At 41.0% G+C, this 15767-nt stretch overlaps 1 protein-coding gene across 1 annotated transcript in view; it reads left to right on the forward strand.

The window, feature by feature from the left end:
* Nucleotides 1-15767, forward strand: part of LOC124555481 (exopolyphosphatase PRUNE1-like) — a 158379-nt gene that overhangs the window by 100382 nt on the left and 42230 nt on the right. Inside the window, exon 5 of the mRNA XM_047129405.1 lies at nucleotides 11044-11199. Within this exon, the coding sequence (XP_046985361.1) occupies nucleotides 11044-11093 (50 nt within the window). The 3' untranslated portion in view covers nucleotides 11094-11199. The remainder of the gene's footprint in view (nucleotides 1-11043; nucleotides 11200-15767) is intronic.

Below are 15767 nucleotides of genomic sequence, written 5' to 3' on the forward strand. Positions count from 1 at the left end.
ATCCAGATGTTATGGGTTGTAATGCATCCTCTATCTTTGGGTGAAGAAACAATTGCAAGGCAGGTACGAGTATTTTAAAAATTACGACGAGGTAATTTTCGAGGTGGAACATTTTTTTAACAGTGAAAATGCAGACTTTTACAACAAGAATATTTGTCATATTATCCATAATTGGGAATGATGTGTTACAGATGCTGCACTTGTATTCGGGGGAACAGTGGTTTAAATCCCCATCAACTAATCGAAATTTAAGTTCTCTACAAGTTTCTTAAATTGCTCAAGGCAGATGCCAAGATGGGTACTTTGAAGAGAGACAGCCCATTTCCTTTCTCATCTGAACTCATACTACACCAGTAATGGCCTTGTCACTGACTGGAAGTTAAACACCATTCTTGCTTCCTTTTTGTTTTTCATGGTTTCTTAACTCATTTAAGACAAATGCTGTGATCTTTTGAAAAGAATATACTTGATCTACTTCCGCTTCGTTGTCAGATCTGAGCTAGGTGCTCAATTTCTAATGACCTGTCAACTACGCTGTGGGTGTGACATGCAATTTTCCTTGCTCAGAATTCATCTTCTCTTTGCAGTTCATACCTCACTTGGCAATTAATTCCACCGTTGCCTACATTGGGTTCAACAAGCCATATCGTCCTATAAGCCTCTCTCAGAAGAGACAGCAATGCATTCATGGATGTGGACGTGAATGTGGATGTAATTTCCAGTGTGGTATGTCACTGCCCAGAAATGATCACACAGAATGTGCTTGACAACATGATGTGCGGTTGCAGTGGTCTGTAGTGACAACGGTCAATTACATCCAGTGCTCCAAACATACAGTTTTTGCTTCCTAATAAAGATGTGCATGAAATAGCTGCATTTACTGCAGAGAGTGCACTATTTTGAAACTACCTGGTAGATTAAAACTGTGTGCTGAACTGGAACTTGCATTCGGAACTTAGCATTTTGTAGGCAGTTCTCTTGTTGGCTGAGCTACTCAGGCATAATGGATGTCCTATCCTTAAAGTGTCAGAGTGATTTCTGCAAGTAGGAGAGAGGTACTGGCAGAAGTGAAGCTTAGGACTTGGATACTTCAATTGGTGAAAGCATTCCATGCAGAAGACAAGGTTCTGAGCTAGCATGCTGGTCTGGCAACCAGTTTTAAACTGACAGGTTGTTGTTTTGTCTTCATTCAGAATTCTCAAAGATGTGCAGAGAAAATCCCAAATTGAGAGGTGAACAAACAGTTTTGAAGACTATTAAATAGTTAATTTTATGCTCACTGGGAATCGAACTTCAGTTCTGAAATTGCACACAACGATATCGAATACATTATTTGTGCATGTATCACAGTTATCATCAAAGTCTTATTTCTGACTTGTATGTCCCCATAATCTTCAAGTTCAGCACTAATAACGTAGATGTTGGGGAGACCAAACCCTAAGAATGTCTCCCAAAGAAGTACCATCCATCATAAAATCCTAAAGATTTTAAGTATTCCAGTGGGTATGATAACATATCAACAAAGTTAATCAACGAGTGCTCATGCGAGTTGAGTTCTATCTTAAGTTATTTGTATAATCAATCTCTTATAAGCGGAACATTTCTGGACTGCCTAAAATATGCTTAAGTTAAGCTTCTTTACAAGAAGGTGGATAAAGAGATACCATCAAATTATCAATCAGTTTCACTTTTTTTGGCTTTCTCAAAATTATTTGACAAGGTTGTGTTTAAGCATCTTCTCAAGCATCTGACTGCAAATAATATATTGTCCAAGTCACAGTTTGGATTTCTTAAGGGTTCTGATATAGAGGAAGCTATTTACACTTAACAGTAAGAATGTACTTAATTCATTAGATAATAAATTAGAGGCTACTGGCATTTTCTGTGACCTGTCAAAAGCCTTTGACTGTGTGAACCACAGCACTCTCTTACGTAAATTAGAATATTATGGTGTCACCACCAATGCTGCGAAATGGTTTGAGTCTTATCTATCTAACAGGAAACAAAGGGTGTCGTTGCAAAATACCTGTGCAGTAAGCAGTCAGCAGTCAGTCTTCATCTGACCGGGAATTAATTACATGTGGTGTTCCTCAAGGTTCCACCTTGGGTCCATTGATTTTTCTTGTGTATGTTAATGACCTCTTATCTGTTCCATTGCCGGATGCTAAGTTTGTTTTGTTTGATACAGACATTGCAATAAGTAGCAAGTCAAGTACACATTTAGAAATAGCTGCTAATCAAATTTTCATTGACATGAATAAGTGGTTTAAAGCTAATTCACTGTCATTAAACTATGAGAAGACCCACTATGTGCAGTTCAGAACCAGAGGTTGACAGTGTCAAATTTCTGGGATTACAACTCAGTAATAAATTCAGTTGGGAAGGGCATACCACAGAATTGCTTAAGCTCCTAAACAAGTCTGTTTTTGCCGCGAGAATGATGTTAGATGTAGGAGAAATAAATATAAAAAAAACTTGCATACTTTGCTTACTTTCATTCTATTATGTCATATGGGATCATATTCTGGAGCAACTCATCAAACTAAGCAAAAGTTTTTAGGGTGCAAAAGCTTATGATAATAATCATTTGTGGTGTTAATTCAAGAACGTCTTGGAGAAACGTGTTCAAGGAACTTTGTATTCTAACCACTGCTTTTCAGCATATTTATTCCTTAATGAAATTTATTGCAAGTAATACATCTCTATTTCCAACCATTCGCTCAATACATAGTATCAATACTAGGAATAAGAACAATCTACATAAAGACTTAAAATCACTTACCTTGGTCCAAAAAGGGGTCCAGTATTCAGGAACACACATTTTCAATAAATTGCCAGCAACCATTAAAAACTTGGTTTCAGACAAAGCACGGTGTAAACAGAGTTTGAAAGACTTTTTGATAGACAACTCCTCCTACTCCATAGATGAATATCTTAACAGAGACTGTTAAGCCAGCTTAGTAAATATATCGGTTAGATTTCAGTTTTGGCAACACTTGGTCACAACAGTCAAGATTAGATATTTTGTGTATGATAAATTTATTAATAGTGCATAACAGTGTTTCATTCTGACAGCGTGTTAGTTGTGTAAATATTAGCTGCTCCAGTTTACTGCATTGTATTAACCAATTTTGACTATCTCCTGACAAATGATCAGGGTAGTAAGTATTACATTCAAATGTCTTATGTTTTTATTTTATACTTTCTGACATGTTCCACACCCACAAGAATCATCTCATTTTTTGGGTCTATGGAATGTAAACTGAATCTAATCTAATCTAATCTAATCTAATCTAAAAGTAACAAACAAGTTCAAGTTGAACTTAATAAGTTTTTGTTTGTCCGTGATTAGTTGATACACTCACTGTCACTGAATGAGTAAAACACCTGAAGATGTTTATTTTCGTACTTTTACAAGTAGAGATATGATAGCAATTGTAAGCACCAGCATAATGTTTCTTGACTTTTTTTACAACAAATTCCACCAGAAATAATACATTTAACATTTTTAATATGTCTGTGCACAAAACATAGTACTTTCATAACATGCAATTTCAAATTAAAAAGCCAACAATATGACTCTTCAAGTTTAGAAAGAATTTAATTCAGTTCTGTACCAGCACTTGTTAGTGAAAGTAGGATCATATTACGTGTGAAATGAAATTCGTGATTTGATCGAGGATGTCTTAAAAAGGAGGATGCCACACATTATGTGAGATTGAGAGTCATTGACAGTTGTTGAAGTAACTTCGAACATGTCCCAGGGAAGTGCTGCTCATGCTATGTGTTAATGACCTCACAGACAATATTAATAGTAACCTAAAACTGTTTGCAAATGATGTCATCATCTGTAATGAAGTACTTTGATTAAAATGTTGCACAAATATTTAGCCAGATCGTAAGATTTCAAAGTGATGCTAAGATTGACAACTTGCTTTAAATGTTTGGAAATATAAAACTGTCCACTTCACAAAATGCAAAAACATAGGATTCTATGACTACAGTAACAGTGACAAACAATTGGAATTAATCAGTTCGTACCTTGAGGTAACTATTTGTGCAGATATGAAATCAAATAATTACATTGGTCCAATTATGAGTAAAGCAGATGGCAGACTTTGATTCATTGATATGATATGGGGAAGTGGAATCAGCTTGCAAATGAAATCGCTTGAAAAACACTCGAGAGATCTATCTTAAAACATTGTTCTAACATGTGGGGTTGATACCAAATAGGTATATATATATATATATATATATATATATATATATATATATATATATATATATATATATATATATATATATATATATATATATATATATATATATATATATATATATGTCTTTAAATATGTCTGCTTGTGTCTGTATATGTGTGGATGGATATGTGTGTGTGTGTGTGTGCGAGTGTATACCCGTCCTTTTTTCCCCTTAAGGTAAGTCTTTCCGCTCCCGGGATTGGAATGACTCCTTACCCTCTCCCTTAAAACCCACTTCCTTTCGTCTTTCCCTCTCCTTCCCTCTTTCCTGATGAGGCAACAGTTTGTTGCGAAAGCTTGAATTTTGTGTGTATGTTTGTGTGTCTATCGACGTGCCAGCGCTTTCGTTTGGTAAGTCACATTTATGTAAGAAAGCTGTGTATTACAACATGGTGTCATGCCTGTGATGCAAAAAGTGATGTAGCATCACAGTAGTTCATGTTTTGCAACATGTTGCTCATATATGAGCAGAGTTGTGTGGTGTTCAAACAGAGTATTGTTCCCAAACATGAAATGCATCTCCACTTCCACATCCGATGTTAGAATTGCCTTAATGCTACTGGGCAATTACTGCTATTTACAATAGAGATTAATTATGTAACAATACGGAAAGTCACGTGGTTTTTTATTGGTACAAGCGAGAGTAATTTCCCCTGGAGTGTAGTGGCTCTAGTATGAGTATGAACTGGATGAAATGCAAGAGAGCAAAAGTTGCACACCAGATGAAATGTAAACATCTTATGCAAGCAGGTCATACAATAAACTTCATGCCCAACAATGGCCTGTAAATTTTCAAATCTGTCTTCATAGTGGAAGAAGGCTGTGTGGCGGGCAAAGAAGGTGGAGAGACGAGCTTAAAACTCCCCCAGGGGACTCGCGTCCTTTCATGAGTATGTGTGCGGCAAGCACGGGGCCCCGAGTTATTGCAGCCTTCCTTCTTTCCCAGGTTGCATATCCTTTCCCTTCCCCTCCTTTCCTGTCCTTGCTCCTTCGCCTCCGCCCTCTCCTCTCCCACTCTTGGCATCCTTGTTTATGTTGGCCCCGCTATCCTCCTGGTTATGTTAGCTTTGCGATTTGGTTTTGTTGAGTAATTGCCTCATTCTTTTGGCATTCTCTGGTCCCCCCCTTGGGTTTGACCTCCATTACTAAATTTCTGTTCCATAGTGTGAGCCATTTGGGGAATAGCACCTTACCAGTTGTCTCCGGAGTGTGCCCCCCTAGTTCCTTCCATCTTTCCCGTCACGTTGTTGTCTGATGCTAGGGTACATAGCCAGCTTGGTAGCCAGCCGATGTGCTGGGGTCGCTATGTACCCTATTGGTTGAGTCCCCTGAAAACACAGGGATCACACTTCTAATACCTGAGCTGTGACCACCTCATGTAAGCCTAGGAGTGGTTGCTTGTCATCCTGGAGCATCGGAACTCCTGCCAAACGGCCCTTGCTGCGGCTGGGTGATGCCTGTGGGGAGAGCCCCTGATCGGAGTGGGTGGTATCAGGGTGAACGTTATGCAAATGAAATACCTACAGGTCGTCCAGAACTCTGACCATTCTTCTATGACCATCTCTTTGAAAGGAAATGATTCTTTTAGTGCTGCTTCTTTTGCCCTTCGGCCTTCCCTTCCATGGCTACCCCCTTGGAGGAGGGTCAGGCTTGTCGGCTTGGGGTGAAACCTTTCCCCCCGCTTTGTGGTTTGCACCAGGACTGATAGGGATACTTTCATCAATACCAAACCTTTATTTTTTGTGAAACACATCGAACACAAGTTTGGCGAAGTGGACACTCTGAGCAAGATGCGGTCGGGTTCATAGTTGATCAAAACTGCTTCAGCTGCCCAGTATGTGGCCCTTCATGTCTGTGACCATCTTGGCACAATTCCTGTGTCCATTACCCCCCACCAGTCTCTCAATATGGTTCAAAGTGTGATTTTTTTCATAGGGACCTCATCTTTCAAACTGATGAAGAACTTAGGGACAATGTAGGATGGCAGGGTGTTCACTTTGTTCTGCGTGTTCGAAGGGCCCGAAGGACATTTGCATTGATACTGGTGCCTTTATCCTGGCCTTTGAAGGGGATACCCTCCTCGAGAAGGTCAAGATTATGGTTTATCAATGTGACGTGAAGCCGTACATCCCACCACCTTCAGATGTTTTTAAGTGCTTGCCTTTTGGACACACGTCTTCCCACTGTTCACAGACCCCTCTGTGTGGTGACTGTGGACGTCCACTCCATGAGGGGAGTTCCTGTGTTCCCCCTCTTGTGTGTGTTAATTGTCATGGCAATCATTCTCCATGTTCACCGGATTGCCCGACTTATAAGAAGGAAAAGAAGATATAGGAGTATAAGTCCCTTGATTGTCTAACCTACACTGAGGCTTGTAAGAAGTATGCACATATACATCCTGTGTCAATGATGTCTAGCTATGCTTTAGTTACATCTTCCCCCCTTCCTCCCCCTTCCTTACCCTAGTCCCGAACCCCTCTCCTCCCCCCCCCCCTCCACAATGGTTCCCACACCCTCCCCTCCGAGCGCCACTCCCCCTCCCCAGCCGGAGAAGTGTCACACTTCTTCGGCATCTGCTGGTCAAGAGCACCCATCCTGGGACCCCCCTTCCCGGCACCTTCCAGGTCAAAGGTCTGCTGCCACACGACCACGAGAACCACGGTCTGTGGGCCCCCAGATGGCCCGCTCTATTTCTTTTACAGATCTTGCTGCAGCTGGCTCCTTTTTGCAGGACAGCCCTCCTTGATCTCAAACAGAAAAGAAGAAAAATCGAAAAAACCTAAGTCCCTGGACAAGGAGCCTCTGGTGTCGCCAGTGGTCCCGTCCCCACCTTCGCAACCTGGCTCTGACCTGCTGTACATGGATGTAGCCCCCTCCTTGTCGGTGACCGATGGGTGGTGACTCGCCGTCATGACCGGCCTGTTCACCCCCCATTTGAATCATCATTCTGTGGTTATCCAATGGAATTGTAATGGATATTACTGTCACCTTCCAGAGTTGATATCCCTTAGTTTGTTTTACTCTGCAGCTTGTGTGTTTCTACAGGAATCTCATTTTACTGATGAGTACTCTCCGACCCTTCGTGGGTTCCATGCTTTCTATCGAAATTGGGTCGGCCCCCTGCGGACCTCTGGTGGCGTTTGTACGTTGGTCCGTACAGACGTTGCTAGCACGTGGATTCCTCTTCAAACTAGATTGGAAGCGGTTGCTGTTAGGGTCAACCTGGACTCTGGGGTCACAGTTTGCAATTTTTATCTCCCTCCTGACAGGACTCTTACGCCTGCTGCCTTAACTGCCCTTCTTCAGCAACTTCCTCCTCCCTTCCTCCTCCTCTGGGATTTTAATGCTCATCATCCCTTGTGAGGCAGTGCATTTCCATCTAGTCAGGGTCTTCTCATAAACCAATTTCTTGCTTTCTTAATGATGGCTCCCCTACCCATTTCAGTGCTGGCCATGGTACCTTTTCTGCCTTTGATCTTTCCCTTTCTTCTCCCTCCCTCCTCCCTTCCTTACACTGGTCATCACACGACGACCTTTGCAATAGTGACCACTTCCTGTTGATTCTCTCGCTCCCTGATGGACAGGTTACCTTGTTGGTCTTTCCAACATGCCGATTGGCTTCTATATACCGTGCAGGTAGTTTTTTCTCCCCCCCTGTCAGGTTGTATTGATGACGTCCTATGCGATGTGTCTGATGCGATTGTACGCAACTGCTAGCCTTGCTACTCCATGCTCATCTGAATCGTTCCACCTCTGGCAGGTCCTGTGGTGGAGTACGGTCATTGCCATTGCCATCTGTGATCGCCGTTGAGCTTTGCTACACCTTAAGAGGCACCCTTCCGCTGCCAATCTTATTACCTTTAAACGCCTTTGCGCCAAAGCCTGTTACTTAATCAAACGGAAGAAACACGTATGTTGGGAACACTTTGTTTCTTCCCTCGGTTCTACTGTCCCTATGTCACATTGTCACGTATATAGGCTACACTTTGCTCTCTCCAAGGTTTCCATTGGTATTCTACCCTCTCGGGCCTTGCCCTCCCGGATGGCCTTTGCACGGACCCATTGATTCTTGCTGAACATCTTGCGACCAATTGTGCAACAGCATCAGCATCATCCTCCTATCCGGCTGCTTTCATTCACCAGAAACAGCAGGCCGAAGCTTCTGCCTTGTGTTTTACCCCTTGTGAGTCAGAATCTTACAACGAACTTTGTACTGAATGGGAACTTCTTGCCGCTCTTTCTTCTTCTCATGATACTGCTCCTGGCCCAGACTCCATTCATAATCAGTTGCTTCAACATCTCAGTGCTCCATAACGACATCTTCTCCCAGTGCTTAACTGTATTTCGCTCCAGGGTGACTTCCCTTCTCAATGGAGGAATAGCATCGTGGTTCCCGTCCTAAAGCCTGGTAAGAAAGCTATCGGCGAATTAGTCTGACAAACGTTGTTTGCAAGTTACTTGAATGGATGGTAGCCCGTCGGCTCAGTTGGGTTCTCGAATCTCGGGATCTATTATCCCCTTACCAGTGTGGCTTCTGAGAGGGACGGTCTCTGAATGATCATTTACTTTGCTTGGAATCCGCAGTTCGGCAGGCTTTTTCCCAGTGCCGCCATTTGCTAGCAGTATTTTTAAACCTTCGCAATGCCTGTAACATGGCTTGGCGCCATCATATCTTTCTTACACTTCAACAGTGGGTTCTTCAGGGCCCATTCCTGATTTTTATCCGCCAGTTCCTGTTCCATCGGTCGATCAGCATTCAGGTTGGTACAGTTTTCAGTTCTCCACAGACCCAGGAGAATGGCATCCCACATGGTTCCATATTGAGTGTACTTCTTTTCCTCATTGCTATAGGTGGACTTGTGGCCTCCGTCGGTCCTTTGGTCACCCCTTCTCTGTATGTGGATGATTTCTACATTTGGGTTAGTTCCTCTTTGATGGCCTCTGTGGAGCGGCAGCTCCAGGGTGCTGCTATATGGCGTGCCTCTGCATGGACCTTCTCACGTGGGTTTCAGTTCTCTCCTTTAAAATCGCGGCAGATGTTACTTTCTGCATAGTCCATGTACAGTACAGACCAGCTTGCCCAAGTGTCACGTGCTACTTTCTATACATCTTGCACTTATTGCCTATCATGATTCCCTGTAATTATTTGTTTAACAGCAGAGGTCAAGAAATTCACACCCAGTGCAGTCTCATAAATGAATTGCGATTAGAGGATCACAATAAAGTTTCTTTCTGAAGCTGCTTAAGTAAGCACCACTCCCATCTTACAAACAAAGCTTGCAGTCTTTACTCCAGTTGGCATATATGTGCAAAAATTGAGTATATCCTGTAGAACCATGCCACTCCCCCCGGTTGTGAGAGTGGTCTGGTGATGTACTATATGAGAACCTGAGGGCAAGAATGCTTGAAATTGAGGTTCCAGCTGACCATGACTGATTGCTAAAAGGGAGGTTCACCTTATTGTGCTCCAAACATATTGTACCCACTTCACATTTGCATTTGCCATCTGAGAAACGGTAATTTACTCCCTACAACACATTGTGTCTTCCTGCACCATTATTCAGAGGTTAACTGCAACTGGGCTAGGAGATTACCATCCCTTACCATCCCATACATAGGCTGCCATTAACAAGATATCATAGACAGCTGCATTTGTAGGTGGTGCCGTGTCAGGAAACATGGACTGCTGATGAACGATGTTGCATTGTCTTCAGCAATGTGTCACAGTTCCGCACTGCCACGGGTGACCATTGTGAGAAAGTATGGAGGCAACCTGGGGAGAGATCCCATTCTTTCAGTGTTTTGGAAGGGCACAGCTGTTCTACTCCTGGTGTCATGGTGTGGGAAATCATGTGGTATGACTTCAGGTCCTATTTGACAGTGATTTTTGAGGGTACTCTCCCCAATGGTACATCATGGACATCCTGCGTCCTTTTTTGATAACCTCATAGTGCTATTTTTGAATAGGACAAGCTTGTCCACACGTGGCGTATATCTCTCTTGAGCTGTCAGCATGAGGTTGAGATACCCTTGTGGTCAGAATGATCTCCAGATCTGTCCCTGATAGAAAGTGTGGGACCAGCTCAGGCATCAGCTTCATCCCAGTGCCAGTACCCAGGATACTGTGGACCAGTTACAACCGTTGTGGGCCAGCTTGGCTCGGCAATGGATATGATGACTTTATGACACCCTTCCCAACTGAATCGGTGCATGCACCAAGGCCAGAGGAGGTTGCAGTGTTATACCAATAGCCCAGTTATTTGTAAATTTGTCTTGACTTTGTAATCACTGAGTAATGTCGTATACCTCTCAACCTGTGAATTTTCATTTCATTTCTTCCTTCCCTTCTTGGTGCTTCCTTTCTTATAGGTAGTTTATTTTGATTGATTGTAGGTGTCAGAGAGAGGTTTACAGGGTAGCTATGAAGAGTACGGTTCTGAGAGTTATTTCCCCTTGACTTAACAGGTGATGCTGTGCATATGGCCAAGAAATAATCAGTTTATGCTGTGTGTGTACTCCATTAGATGGGTAATGCACCACTCATATACTATGATTCTTAGGCTGATAAAACCAGGTAGCCAAGTTTGAATTCAGGAATGAAACTAGTCCAAGACATGAATGCATTTTCCATCATTTCTGTCAAATATGTGTTGTTATTTTACAATTTTTTTTATCATGTTAGTCTTTTTATTGTAATATTGCCAATTAAAGTTATTTCATAATAATATTTTGACTAAGTCCATGTAAATGCATTGTTTGGTTGATATAGACTTATTTTCAGGACTTTTTGAGCATGTCAGATGCAGAAGAAGAAGTAGAGAGATTTGCTGAGAGTCACCAGTATAAAGCTGTTGTGATTTTAGGAGTATCCAAATTAGGCACTGAATTGAAGAGAGAGATTGCTATTGTTGCGCAAGAAAGAAGTTTGCTTAAAGTGGTATGCATTTAAAGATATATCTTTATACTGTCAGATCTACTAGTGTGGATTTTGTTTCAGAATGCTGGAGCTGTTTTGTGTTATATGTTTCATATTCAGTGTTTGATAATGCTTTCATTTGAGGTATAAAACTTAACTATTGAACAAGTATGAGGTCTAAGAGAAAGTGAGTTTATTTCTTCACTTCATGTTTCAACAGTAGTGTAAGTTGCAAGCATTCTCATCAAGTGAGGTGGTGTAGTTGTAAGATATTGAGATCATATTCTAGAGGATGACTTTTCAAAGCCCTGTCAGTGCATCCAGATGTAAGTTTTCAGTGATTTCCTTAAGGTGACTTCAGGATTAGTTCCTCTGAAAGGCCATGGGAGATGATTTACTTCCCCAATCCAAGCTTGTGGTCCATTTCTATCTCATTGTCACTGAGGTGTTAAAACCTAATTATCTTCCTTTCATTCAAAAGCATTCCTTCCTATCAGAAGCAGCCTACATAGCAACATAATACAGTATTTTATGTTGTGGGAACAAATGTAATGATGTCAAAAAAACCGCTTCAAATGATCCACAAAACTACTGTTGACATCCATTTGTTGTAGAATCTGAAAACATATTCTCTTCCATCCAAACATACATTAATTCTGAAAACATTGGACATGTGAAACCTAACTCGGACTTTTCACATATGGCCTGAAAGCCATGGATGATGGCACTCATGTATATGCCATATTTTTTGGCTTTGAAAAAGTATTTGACTTGATACCACACCAACCCTTATTAACAAAAGAACAGTCATATTTGCTATGAAATAAAGTCAGTGAGCGGACTTAGGATTTCTCAATAGGAAGCACATAGCATGGCTGTAGCTGATGTAGAATTAACTACAGTATAAGGGTGTCTCAGGGAAGTGTGTTCAGACCATTACTGCTCAGTTGTTATAGATCATACATCATATTAATGTGGATGTGGAACTATGGCTGATCAATAACTCATAGAAAAAGGATACCAATCTTCGTGGGGGAAAAAAAAAAAAAAATTTGGCAGCCAATTTTGATGCTTCATTGGTGTCATCTTGAGGCCTATATATGAAAAATGAATGGAGACATCCAAACATTGGTGCAGATAGAATAGGCACCATATTAAACTGGATACCGTGTGCGTCTATTTATTTGACATGTGCAGCCCAGTTGTTGTCGTGTGTCTGGAGTATACATGTAAGTGAATGGAAGTCCACGGTTTCCAGTTCAGTTTAGCATACCTCTTCTATGTGCGCCAGTGTTTAAATGTCTCCATTTGTTTTTCATATAACGGCCTGAAGATGATGACAATGAAGCGTTAAAACTGATTGCTTAAATACAGTGGAGTCTTGATAGTTCGAGGTGAACGGGACCGGAACCACCTCGAACTATCGAAAACTCGGACTATTGAAATTTAAATGGGAAAAAGAAATATTATGGTATTGTAAGTAATACAGGTCAAAATATGAACTTTTATTTTAATAAAGTATTTACACATGCGTTTGCATTGGCAGAATAACAATAATTATTTATTTAGACAGGTAATAGTGAAGTGTCTTTTGTTTAGCAAAGCTGCAACGTTTCCTCGCGGCAATGTCACACCACCGTCTCAGGAGCAGTAGGTCAATTGGTGTCACCTCAGGCTGCCTCGAGAGCAGCGTAGCAATCGGTGTGACTCATCATCGGTGCAGCCTCTGCCTCGTCATCCTCGTCACTCTCACACTGTGATAGAATGCTAACCATGTCAATCATAGAAGAGTTTGTTACTTTCAGTTGTTCATCCAAATTTAATCACTCGCCTACTTCCACCTCTTCTGCCTCGTCACACCCTGGCAATCTTCTGATTAAATTACACAATGGTTGATCGTCCCCATCTGCTAAATCTTCAGTTTCTGTGTCTGGCATACTTTCCTGTAGAATTTTCCTCCATAACTTAGAAATTGTGTCTGACTTTGTTTTGCTCCAAGATTCGCTAATCCAGTTCATTTTTTTTTTTTTTTTTTTTTTTTTTTTTTTTTTTTTTTTTTTTTACAGATCGCCCTGATCCATGGGCTGAATGAGTCACGTAACGTTTGGTGGGAATAACAAGGCACGGATACCGTCGCACTGCAGTTCTCCTGCACTTGGATGTGAGGACGCATTATCCATGAGCAAAATTGCTTTGCATGGCAGTCCCCTTTCTTTTAAAAAAATTCTTGCAGTCAGGTACAAATGAGTTAAAAATCAGTTCTTGATGATTTCCTGATTCATCCAGGCATTATTCTGATGTGTATAGACAACTGGAAGAGCTGAGATGGATACATTCTTGAATGCTCTTGGCTTGGCAGACCTTCCAATCACAACTAGTTTTAGTTTGTGGTTTCCAGTTGTATTTGAAGCTGCCATAACTGTGAGCCACTCTTTGCTTTTTTTGTGCCCAGGAGCACTTTTTTCTTCACAAGAAGCAGGTGTTCTCGCTGGTAACATTTTAAAATTTAGCCCAGTTTCGTCACAGTTATATATTTGTTCATTAGACAAATTTTAGTCAATTATGATTTTTTTAAACTCGATGATAATTTTTGAAACAGCCTGAGCATCACCAGAGAGTTTTTCTCCACATATGTCTAGTTGACGCACTCCATACCTCTTCTTCCACTTGTCGAGCGAGCCCACACTAGCGGCGAAATTGTCATCTCCTTCCTGCAGCTGGTTTCTGAAAAACAAAGCTTTTTCTTGCAAGACTGGGCCAGAAATCGGAGCACCCTTCTGTCTCTGTTGGGTAAACCACATGAACAATGCCTCACTTGTTTTTTCGAAGTCTGACTTCTTTATACTTCTTCGACTGAGAGATTCGTGTGAGCATTTCTGTGAAAAAAACTGTTCCTAATAATTTAAGTCTGTTTCTTCGCCAGTCACCAGCAGTAACTTCACCGACACCATATTCGAGAGCAAGTTTTTTTTTATTGTTTCAGCTTTGTCAAGTCATCTTAGTGCTTCTAATTTTAGATGCAAAGGCACAAATTTCCTCTTTTTTGTTAAATCACTCATCTTTGTAAGGTGTACAACAGAACACACAGTCAACAAACAAAATGACACAACACTGTACAGTACAGGTACTGGGAACTACAGCAACGTATGAACTCCCCAGGTTTGATCGGTAGCAGCCAGCAGCAGTCGGGGTATTTCGTGCCAGACTGACAACAGATGTTCTTGCAACAGGGCAGTGAGCTAATCATTGGTGTTGATTGCATTGTTGTCTGCTTTGTCACTGAGCTGTACTCTCCCTATCTATCTTTTGCAATGATGTTTTCATTATTTATCATGTCAGTAAAAAAAAAGAAATTAGATCGTTGCAACCTTTTTTTTTTTAAAAAGAGGCTCGGATTATTGGACACTCAAACTATCGAGACTCTACTGGGGGGGGAAAAAAAAAAAAAAATTAGGAGGTATTACAACTGTGGGTATCCTCCTCCTACGAGACTTACTGTTCATGTTATATGTTAATGACTTGATTGGCAATCTTAAATAGTAAACTCTGACTTTTTACAGATGATAGTTCTCAAATGAAGTAATATCCAAGTAACTTGGAGTCACAGTTGGAATCAGTCAATTTATACAAATGTCTGGATCCAACACTGCATGGGGATATGAAATGGAATGTTCACATGAGTTCAGTATTAGGTAAAGCAGGTGACAAACTTAAATCCATTGGTAAGAGACTGGAAAAGAAGACTTAGTTTACAAAAGTGATTGCATACAAAGCATTTTTGCAATCTCCACTAGAATATTGCTCAAGTGTGTAGAGTCATACCAGATAGGACTAACAGAATATAGACAAAAAATTGCAGCAAGAAGAGTCACAGGTTTGTTTGACTCATGACAGAATGCCGTGGAAATGCTAGAAAACCTGAACTGGCATATGCTTGAAGATAGACATAACTGTACTGCAAAAACCTATTTAACGAAGTTTCAAGAATCCATTTTAGATGAGGAATCTAGAAATATAACACACTGGTGTGCAAAACTTAAGGATGAAAGTAACTCCCATGATGTGTCAGGCAAAGTAACATAATTCAATGAAATTTTTAACAGAAATGACACTTTCATTCAAAGACAATAATTGCACTGAAGTTATTGTGATCCTCAATGATCCCCTGGATGTTACAAAAGGCTAGACGTGGTTCTTAGTAGGGTGTGAGGTCACAAGAGACGACAATGGGTACTTTGCATTTTTTAAACGTAGTGCAGGTCCACGTCAGGTGATACAGGATTTAGGTTTCCTCTGTAATGACTTTGCCAAGAAAGATACTGTGGTTATTGTGGGTGGGCCAGCAACAGTATTGGCAGAGATGCTGGGTACAGTATAAAGTGAGTATTAAGTGTGATCTAATAAAGATTGCATCAGCATCAATACATCATTTGAATACTTCTGTCAGGAGAGTTAACTGGGAGTTGGAACAGCTGCTTGGGTCAGGTGGAAGGTCACTTGTTGGTGTTGCTTCTCTTGGTAGGTGAGATTATACAGGGTGGAATAGTAAAAAGTAGCCGTTGTCCTCTTTGAATGTGAATGCAATATTC

This window comes from Schistocerca americana, chromosome X, assembly GCF_021461395.2.
Source record: "Schistocerca americana isolate TAMUIC-IGC-003095 chromosome X, iqSchAmer2.1, whole genome shotgun sequence".
Taxonomy (NCBI): domain Eukaryota; kingdom Metazoa; phylum Arthropoda; class Insecta; order Orthoptera; family Acrididae; genus Schistocerca; species Schistocerca americana.